General features: G+C 31.8%; 1 protein-coding gene across 7 annotated transcripts; it reads right to left on the bottom strand.

Annotated features, from left to right (window-relative positions):
* Nucleotides 1-536: 536 nt before the first annotated feature.
* On the bottom strand, nt 537-10067 carry LOC145108436 (uncharacterized). 7 transcript variants are annotated; one of them, XM_079045457.1, is made up of 8 exons: nt 9936-10067; nt 3216-5711; nt 3077-3138; nt 2200-2292; nt 1880-2126; nt 1558-1793; nt 1116-1325; nt 537-622 (listed from the first exon to the last, which is right to left on the bottom strand). In XM_079045457.1, exons 4-8 carry the CDS (start codon nt 2272-2274, stop codon nt 551-553), a joined length of 840 nt encoding a protein of 279 aa, XP_078901583.1. In that variant the 5' UTR covers nt 2275-2292; nt 3077-3138; nt 3216-5711; nt 9936-10067; the 3' UTR covers nt 537-550. The 7 variants fall into 7 exon arrangements, with proteins under 7 accessions (XP_078901583.1, XP_078901589.1, XP_078901584.1 ...); XM_079045463.1 differs by having other exon boundaries at nt 1155-1325; XM_079045458.1 differs by having other exon boundaries at nt 3216-5505; nt 9936-10066.
* Between the last annotated feature and the right edge of the window lie 899 nt (nt 10068-10966).

The raw sequence follows: 10966 nt of genomic DNA, 5'->3' as shown, positions 1-10966 counted from the left end.
TAATATGCTCTTCTTGAAATTGTAGTTGCTCTTCTTTAATTACACGAATTTCCTCCTCCAAGGCTTTTGATTTTTCCTTTTCCAGTTCCTGTTCCATTTGTAACTTTTCTGTGCCTAAAACTTGTTTTGTCGAAACAGAACGCACTTTTATATATCCCGGTATACGAGGTAGTTTTTTCATACATATTTCAGCCGGCGAACAAGAAGAAGAAGCTTTCTCATTTAGCAATTCATTCTGCATAAAAAAACAATTTAGATTAAAAGTAAAACAAAAATTATTCATAAATATGTCAAGATATTAAAAATACCCAAATTCCTCCGGCCTTCTCATTGATCATTTGATTTTTCTTTTTCGAAAAATGTCCAATCTTGTAACGTTCAATGAATGATACTTCTTCTCCTTCTTTCTTTTTCTGTTTTCAAAAGGTTGCTCACCATAAGTTTGTCAAGATATATATATTTGTAACAAAGTTGAACTAGAGGAACAAAACTTTGACAATGCAATGAAAGATTTAAGATTTAAAAAAGTTGCTTACCATGTCAACAATCCTTACAATTGAAACTGTGCCAACCGCGGGTGGAACTTGATAAAATGATTTGTTCTTCTTGTTTCTAATGCTAACTTTATGGAACAATTAAAGAAGTGAAAAGGATTATATCATGCAAAATGTAAAGCACATGAAGATTTTTGTAATTATGCGAAGAACATAGGAACCAAAAAAACACATGGAGCAATTTTATAATTCTGCAAATTAAATACACAGGGACCAATTCTATGAATTTTGCAAAATAAAAAAGCACAAGGGTTGTTTTTGTCATATTTGCAAACCAAAAAAACAGGGACCATTTCGGTCATTTGTCCACACTATTACATAGGGACCATTCCTGTAATTCTACAAAGTAAAACATAGGCACCATTTCTGTAAATTTTGAAAAATAAAAAACACAAGGGTTGTTTCTATCATTTTTTCAAACCAAAAAACACATGAACCAATTTTATAATTATGCAAATTGAATAGACAGGGACCAATTTTGTAATTATGAAAAGTAAAAACTCAATGAGCATTTATGTCATTTTAACATTTCTTGATATAATTTGGAAAAGAAGTAAAAACCTGAAATTCTTTACTTGCAAATTTTTGAAATAGTTTTACCCAATCAACATTGATTACACCATTTGGAGGATGATTGATTGCTTCCTCTGTTGTAGAGAGCTTTTTGAAATGAAGGTGCAACCTATATTGCCTGTTTTTATGTTGGTTCGCCAGTTGTGTATCGATAGCACGCACCATCAAGCGACAACCTGGATCATAATTTGAATTTTCCTACATAAAGGTTCATTTAAGAAATAGCAATGTATTCTCATTTATTTGTTTATTATAACATCATACTTTCATTGCTTTCTATTACATGATTGTACAGTTTTGAAGAAACTTTTTGGAGTACATTGTCTTTTTTGAAAGTACAATGCTATAATAAAAGAAATGAAAGTACAATCCCATAATAGAACGAAATGAAAGTATATTGTTTCTTTAAAGAGAGTTGATAACATCATACCGTGCATTTAGTGATAATATCATACTTCAACAAATCTGGTTGGTTTTTCCAAGTGGTTCCATCAAATTTTGCATGATCTCTAACTACACACCCACCCTTAGTGATGAATTGTGGACTATCTTCCCCAACTATACGACCAGCACATTCATCAACTTCAAAAACTAAATTTGCCTTATTCGAGCGCCTCTTTTTAGTTTCATTCAAAGCTCTAGATTCTTTTCGAGTATTAGACATGCCTACATAGATTTAGTCAACAAGAAAATTGATTGATTATATACTCATATACATTAATCACATACTATTTTACTTCAAATCAATATACCATGAGAAGTTGAACAAATGTTCTCATCTCGAAAAGAATCAACTTCGTGTTCCTCTTCTTCAAAATCCTCCTCATCGTGGTTCAAACTAGAAACTCTTCTCATATGACTTTGATGGGGAGAAAGTGACTCCATTGTTTCATAAGTAGGCAACTCTTCATCTTGCAACATGAGATTAGTAGGTCTCTTATGAGAAAGTGACTTTTGAAGGTCAGATCTCTTTAATACCCCTTTTCCAGGGCCAACCATCTAAATAACAATAACACACATTTTTAATTCCATGTAAAGTGGTGTTATCAAAAGTCAAAGTTAGAGAAAATACCATCTTTGAAAAATTAGTATTCTTCAACTTTTGTTGACTTGGCTTCTCTATTCCCCGATGTCTTTTCTGATCCATCAAATGTCTAGTCAAACACTGCATACCAAACAAGACCATAAAGAGTACATAAAAGACATTATATTCTTAAATAGCAATGTATTTTTATGAAATTAATTTTTTCAGATTTAAATGGTACTTTCTAGAATTCAAAATCACCGATACCATTATACGTTGCTATAAAAAAGTAAAAATAAGAAAATACATTGATATAATACATAAAGTTAATGTAAGTTGATTGCTTACTTCATCACGAAGGTTAGATGCCTCATTTTGACCTCCCATATCTTTATTTACATAAAGTTAATGTTTATGGTGTTATTGAAATGAGTTGTTAAAGTACACTGCTTAATAAGAAAGTGCAATCATGTAAAAGAATAAACAATTGTAAATCTTATGCTTGAATATATTTGTGTGCTATAGCCTATAAGTTAATGTAACTTTTTTTTCTATTACAGCATTGTACTTTCAATTGTTTCTTATTAAGGCAAACTTTTATTAGAAGAAATGAGAATATGATGCTATAACAAACAAAGTAAAAAAAGTACATTGCTATTTCTTGCATGTTATAGAAACTAAACTTTACCAATGGTTTAATATTTTACTAGAACTAAATTTAATAGTAGTTTAAAACATGGTTAAATAAACAAGCTTCTCATAACATAATGGTAATCCAACAAGTGGGAGGTTCGCATTTATCCATAACAACACTTTACATGGAATGTATGAAAAAAATTACCATTTTACCCTTAAGAGTTACATTTAATTTAATTTTCCATTTTACATGGAAATTTATACGAAAGAAGTTGGGTAAATTTGTTACCTATTTTGACTGAGTATGTTGCCAGTAGGCGGCACAGCTTGTCCTGTTCGCGTTTGTGTGAACTAGAAAGTTAAAAATTAAGACTTGTTATTATATGAAAAAAAATGAAAAATATCATTACATAAAAAGAATCACTTACTTTATTAGTTCCTTTATTTCATCACAATTGTTTAGAATATCTGTATGAATCTTCTCCAATTCATTTTCACTCAAATCCTGTGCTTTTGGACTACCTAATGGGCGCCCTTTGCATGAAAAAACAGAAATTTCACCATCGCTATCCATCATTTCATTGTTGCGCTCAACCTTATTGAAAAGCGTGTCAACATCATTCAAATACATAGAACAAAAATTCAGGAATTCTTTGTCTATGAATCTCTCAGCAATACATCCTTCTGGACGAGCTTTGTTCTTGACATATCCTTTTAAAGTACCCATTTTCCTCTCAAAAGGGAACATCCAACGGTATTGAGGTGGGCCTGCGATCTTGGCTTCATATGGCAAATGAATCAGAAGATGGACCATGATGTCAAAGAATGATGGAGGAAATATCCGCTCCAACTTACATAATATGAGAACAATTTTTGCCTCTTGTTCCTTTAAAACATCTAGGTATATACTTCGTGTGCATAATTTCTGGAAAAACTCGCTGAGTTCGTACAACACAAGTCGAACTTCCTTTTTCAAACAACCCCTAATTGATAAAGGCAACAACCATTGGATGAAAACATAAAAGTCATGACTTTTCATGTGTGACAACTGGAAGTCACCCCCTCGAGGCAAATCCATCCGGGAACTTAAGTGACTTCAAGACATCTAATATCTTTCGTTTCTCTTCCTTTGTCAAATGGTAGCAAGCCATAGGCATTATAAATGAATTTTCATCTGGTTGTAAATGTAAGCTCTTCTTTAAACCTTCATCCATCAAATCCTTGCGAGATTTCCATGCGTCCTTTGATTTTATTCTTGATATTGAACAATGTGGCCGTCAAGCTTTCTGTCACATTCTTAACAACATGCATGATATCAGTGTTGTGTCTCAATTTTAGTTTAGCCCAGTATGGAAGCTTAAAGAACACACTTTTCTTTTTCCATCCTTGTATGTCCTCTCTAGACTTACATTTTCTTGAGTTAGAAAACATATCAACGTCAGCCAAAATTTCATTTCCAGACTTTGGTGTCAATGGTTCCCGCATATCTACCGTCCCATCAAAGTTCTTTTTATCTCTACGCCATATGTTTGAGGCTACAAAAATCTTCGATGACCCATATAGCACATTTTTTTACTATGAGTCAAGTAACGAGATGATGTTTCATCCATACATGTAGGACAAGCATTGTAACCCTTAACACTCCAACCAGAGAGCATACCATATGCTGGAAAATCATTTATTGTCCACAAAAGGGCTGCTCGTAATGTAAAAGTTTTGTTTCTAAGTGCATCGTAAGCATTTACACCAACCAATAACTCATTTAGTTCGTCAATTAGAGGTTGAAGGTAGACATCAATATTAATGCCAGGTGATAAGGGACCTGGAATCAACATCGGCATGAATATACATGGGTCTTTCATACACTTCCATGGTGGCAAATTCTACGGTACAACAAAGACAGGCCATATGCTATGCGAACTGTTACCAAATGGATTGAATCCATCTGTTGCCAACCCTAATCGTATATTACGTGGATCAATAGAGAATGAAGGAAACTCTTTATCAAGATGTTTCCAAGCTTCAGTATCCGCAGGATGTCTAACTATATTATCATCATCGACTCGTTTTTCCTTATGCCACCTCATGTCACAAGCGACTTGTTTGTCAATAAACAATCTTTGAAGTCTAGGTTTGAGAGGAAAGTATCGAAGCACCTTTCGTGGTACTTTCAAATCATTTCCGCTAAATCGAGGCTCTTTGCAGCCGTCACTTGGGCAGTGGGTATGAGACACATACTCTTTCCGATAAAGAACACAGTCATTAACACATGCGTGGATTTTTTCTCCTTGAAAACCCAAATCACGTATGTATTTTTTTGCTTCATAAAAATTCTTTGGGACTAATGATGGAGTTGGCAAGGCTTTTCTAAATATATCAAGCAAAGCATCAAATGATTTGATGGACCAACCACTTGTCGTCTTTAGATGTAAAACTGTAACAATAAATGAAAATTGTGAGTAACTTTGACATCCTTCATAAAGTTCCCGGTGCGATTCATCCATCAATCCTCGGAGGGCTTCTAAATCCTTGTCTAAGGTACATGAGGAATCACCACTAGCTTGCCAATTATCACCCCATTTACTTTGACCTATGTTATTTAACATCTCATCAAGGTCATCATTATTTAAGTCATCATTAGCCCCATCAACTTCATCAATTGATATATCATCATCCGATGTATCATATGACTCACCATGATATATCCACCTAACATAACTAACAACAATTCGAATTTGCATCAAATGTGAGTATATAGTTGTTCGGTTATGATGTCGAAAATTATTGCATTTTTTGCAAGGGCATGGAACTTTTGACAACTACTCTATCGCGGTATGCAAAATTAAGGAATTCATTTACACCCAACTCATATCTTGGGTCCTTTGTCCTATGAACTATATTCATCAAAGACTTATCCATATGATCTGGTAAAAGAAAAATTCATGAAAATAGGATAAATGTATAATGACAATGAAATAGAAAACTCATGTAGGGTTGTTAAATTAAGCAATAAGTTAATCTAAATTTTATATATAAGATAGAAACTAAAATGTACTACTAACTTACAGATATATTAAAGATAAACTAGCATGCCAAATAGTCTAAAGTAGCATCTGGTAGTTTTCTTTTAAAATAACATACAAAGGTGCATAAACTTGGTATAATACTAAATATCCTAACATGGTCAGTATATGAACCCATGATTTTGACAACTACTATATACGTTGTTCATATAATTCAAGCAATTTGTTTGTATAAATTGACTTGATATCTTTTATTTGCTTGACACAAGAATCATTAGAATTGAGAACACAAACAGATGGACGTTAAATAGATGGACATTGTAAGCAATTGAAAATAACCATAGATGACCCAAGGTCGTGCACCATTAAAGAAGAATCACGTAAAAAGTAGCATGTTTAACATTGTCATCTTATGGTGTATGATTAATCAAGCATAAGAAATTATGATCTAAAATTATCCCGTTCTTCTATGCCTTGTTATTTCTTCATTTGTGATCTTATATGATCAACTCATATGATAACTAGATTTGATGAGATGCTTAACTGATCAGAAGACATGTATGAATTTTTCTTTGAAGAAAAAGATGATTTAGGAAACTTAAGATAAGAGATACACATATAACAATTATAATTTAAATTATGATAAGTTTAAAAGAATAATGGTAACTATTATTTAGATGTGGTCTGACCTCTAGCTTCAACTGTTTTATGGTAACTTCTGCTGTGTTTTTTCAGTCCTTGCTTATTGCTCTTTAAAACTATTAATTTTTGAATCTCATATAAATTTTATGTTATATAAATCATATGCCAATGAGGTGAACAGGAGTTTCCTTTCATATTTTAATATCACTGGTTATTTTTTAGTCAAATAATTGTTGATTTATTAGTTTTAGGTGTTTAAGCCCCAAGACTTATATATCTCACAACTAGAGAGCACAAAAGTGGTTGCTAATGGACTTGAAAGAATGACAACCTCTTTTTTCTCTCAACATGTCTTTGTTTAGAAAACAACTAACCACCCATCAAATTTTAATAGAGGTCTTGTTAAAATAAAAAATAATACAATATTTCCCTCAACGTGACTTTTCAACCTTAATTTACTTTTGATAGTTGAATGAGAAGCTCCAGTCCACAAGTAATTGTGAGTTTCCCTATTCCTGTTCCTCTATTTATATTCTGTTGTTAAGTTGGTGCACAAGGATCAAGGCGTGAATCAGATCCTTTTGATTACATATATTAATATATTACAAGTACCTTAAAAAAAATTACATAGTCAAAAGATAGAAAACTTACGGTATGGGTTCATATATGATGTATAATTATTGTGGGTATATTGGTCATTTTGCTGATTTATGTTCTGGGAGTTAGGAATTGTGTCATGGCTTGTGTTTTTACTTGGAAATGTTTTTTTGTTCGTTTTTCTAAATTTATAAACGATTTATGTGTTGAATATGATTACAAAATCTATTTGTTATAGAAATGTCAGTTATATACAATGCAATTTTCGCAGCTATAAATATAATTGGGTAGAGTTTTCAACTTCTTATTACAACATTCTACTTTGAAAAACCGACCCAACTATAGCAATGCTATAATGTTGTAATAAAAAAATCTGCAAGTACAATGCTATAATTGGGTAGATTTTTAAAGTGAAATGGCTTAATAAAACCAAACTGAAATTAAAATGCTATTTCTTGTATTTTCCCTAATAATATAACTTCTTGAATCAAGCGATTCTAAATGTTGGATACATTTTCAATACACTTTGGGCGACTTTTAATCAGAAATACATGAAGTTATAATGCTTGTATATTTATAACAAAACTATTTTACAGTTTACATTTTACTTCATTGGAGAAAAATAGTTGAATTTTATTCTTAAGCGGCTTTAATTCTTAAACCGATAAAGATTCAATGGAGAAAAATAGTTAAATTTTATTCTTAAGCGGCTTTAACTCTTAAACTGATAAAAACACCAGCATATGTTTGTTCTTCAATTATTAATCTGTGAAAATATTTTGAGAGTTCATGTTGCTTATTTTGCAGCCTTGCTCCGATGAATGTTAGATTGACACAGTAGAAGCTTGTGCAATTAACTTGTTGCCTTAGTTACGCTCTTTTTGTTTATTGTTTAAATTTTTATGGGTCTCAAAAAAACAATGTGTATAGATAAAATGAAAAAAATAACTGTTGATTTATTAGTTTTAGTTTTAGGTTATTTTTTTTATTGGGCTTGTCGATTTGTTTGTTTGTTCAAATTTAATGAAGATGGTAAGTATTTCTTTAATTATCTTCAAGGAACATGTAAGCATCAACTTGAGTTGGCTGACTTCGAGAAAAGACAGGTGAGTCATGTCTGTTTTGTAGAAAAAGTTTGCTTCTTTTTTTGGCCCGAGAATAACAGCCGAAATTGGTGAGTTGTTGTTATGTTTTGATTTTATACCAAAAGATTTTTTTTTCAAGAAGAATAACCCTAATGGGATTTGAGGGGAATGACCAAGGTTGGGCATTGATATCCAATTGATCAACTGAGATGCCAAGGGAAAATGCGGAAATGACATTGACAACTTTAACAGAGTTCCAGAAATGAGAAGGAAGTGTACAGGTGAATGGCTTTATTGCTGCATTGAAATGACACATGGAAAGTTTGCAGACACCACATCATTATAACCGACTTATACTTCCTGAGATTGGTGGTGGGATTCTTGAGGTAGTTCTTTCTATAAGTATAATAATGTTGTAAGAGAAAATGGAGAGATTCTTTATGTTTTGTTGTTGTACTGATTAAGGAAAATGGTAAAGGGTTATTGTATTTTGAATTGAGTCTGGAATTGTGATTTGTTATTAGGGCCAGTGAAGAAGTGTTGTTACAGATGCGACACGGGTTCGTAGTTCTTGAATAAGTAATCAATTGTTTAGATAAAATACTAAATGATTTTTTTCAATTAAATTTATTGGAGATTATTGTGTATGTACGGAAAGGAGAAGAAGAGAAATCATATGATGTACGAAGGATTTTCAATTCCGATGTTATAAGAAGATGATCCGGAAGGAATGGAATGGAATTGAGAAGCAGAAAATTTAGAAATAAGTCAATTTTATAGAATTGGTGGCATGTGGATGGAAGCTATTTGACACAAAACTATAATATTAATATCCATAACAATAATAGACTAAATAGCAACATAGTTTGATTTGTTACAATATTTTACTCTTCTATAAGTATAATAATGTTGTAAGAGAAAGAAAAATGAAAGTATACATGGAGAAATCATATATACAAGTAATGGCTAATTAACAAAGTAATGCTACAATAAAGAAATCTGGTTTCACTTCAAAATGGCATCTTTTCAAGTTCATTAGGGCAAAATTTAACTACTTAAGCATGTCCTAAATCTTTGTCCCCTAATCCTTGGAGAAATCATGCTAGTAAACAAAGCACTGCCTAAATTACTCATATAAGTTGCATAATCCCATTAAATATATTTACCACTTTTATCAAGACGTAGGTCAGCAAGCCCTAAAAACTAAAAGATGGCAAGTGATTAGGTGTTGTGACCTATTAAAGAAAGCTATGGAATGGAGAGAATAATGTGTTTGGTATGACGGAATCAGAAAAAGGAATGGAATGGTTCATTCCATTCCTTTCCATCCAATCAAACAAACCATTTAATAGTTTAAAATCATTATGATTTGTTGACTGTTTTTAATAATTGGGTTTGTCTTTTTCTTATTATTTGTGCAGGAACTTGCGGAGATGATTTTCCAATCTGCAATGTAGGTTTTAGAATTTCCAACAACTAGAAATTCGTTGGTTTTTACTTTTTAGGTTAGACGTCAATAAGGCAAAAGAAATCCATGGTTTCTATATGCAATGCGTCTTTACTCTTTAGTGTGAAAAATTAAGTAAATTAAAGTTTATATGTGAAAAGCGGATCAGGGTGTCATAACAAATTCATGGGAAGGGAAGGTTAGTCAAATAGCACAAATCATGGCATACAGGTGTATATATGAGAAGGTGAATCAACTTGATTAAATGTGATTGTAAAACTCAGTTAAACCTAGAAAAAGAAGTTGATAGTCACTCAATCGATTGACTTATCTGATCATCCGAGTATGGAGTACCTGTTTGACTTTGAGTTTAACTTCGAGTGGAGAATAGAGGTGCGCCAATAGGAGGGTGTGGAGCGGCGATGGACCGGCGACGATGGGTCGGCACGATGCTGTCAATGTTGGTGTATCGATTTATAGGACAAAAGAGATGTTGAGTCGATTTAGGGGCATACTACTGTAGTCAAAATTAGTCAACCTTGTTAACCTCCTTACTAAACCAATTAATCGTGTTTACAAAAAAATTATATGTATCATTAATTTGGTCAAAATTAGTTAGTCAAAATATAAAGACCAGTCACTAATGTAACTAGTCTTTGCAAAATTATGTATAAAAAAAGTGTAGTTATTTTCAAAAATAAAAAATATTAATTAAAAATATTTTAGTTTTTGTTAATTGAAAACTAATATATATATATATATATATATATATATATATATATAATCAGTGACTACTGCTTTATGGTCACTAATTGTTTTTTTCTTGTAATTCATCAGTGACCACTATTGAGTGGTCACTAATTGTTTTTCCACATTTAAAGAGTAGTCAGTGACCATTATTTTTGGTCACTAAACCTTCAATACAGTGACCACTTTTTTTGTCACTAAACTTCTAACATATTGACTATTATTCTTAGTCACTATATAGTTAAGATAGTGACCATTATTTTTAGTCACTAAATAGTTGTTATGATATGAAACAAAAGAAGTTTAATTTTTTTGCATTAAAGTGACTGAGTTAGTGACCACCATATATAATTCGTCATTAAATTTGTTGGATTACCAAAATTCAGTGACCACTTAATTTCTAGTGACTAAAAGATGCTTTCAGTGACCAAATTTTAGGTCGTCACTAAAAATTAGTCACTAATAAGGACTTTTCTTGTAGTGATTAGATATGGATTACATATCAATGTTCACGACTCTTATTCATTAACCATCTTCAAGATCTGATATATCATTTTGGTTGTTGATGGATTTGCCAAAAATGATCAAGAAAACTCATGAATGAGAGATTCCTCATTTCTCAAGTCATATATGATTTC

Source organism: Lactuca virosa, chromosome 4 (genome assembly GCF_052849685.1).
Source record: "Lactuca virosa cultivar CGN04683 chromosome 4, Lactuca_virosa_CGN04683_v6, whole genome shotgun sequence".
NCBI lineage: Eukaryota > Viridiplantae > Streptophyta > Magnoliopsida > Asterales > Asteraceae > Lactuca > Lactuca virosa.
This window is presented reverse-complemented; position numbering and strand designations above follow the sequence as displayed.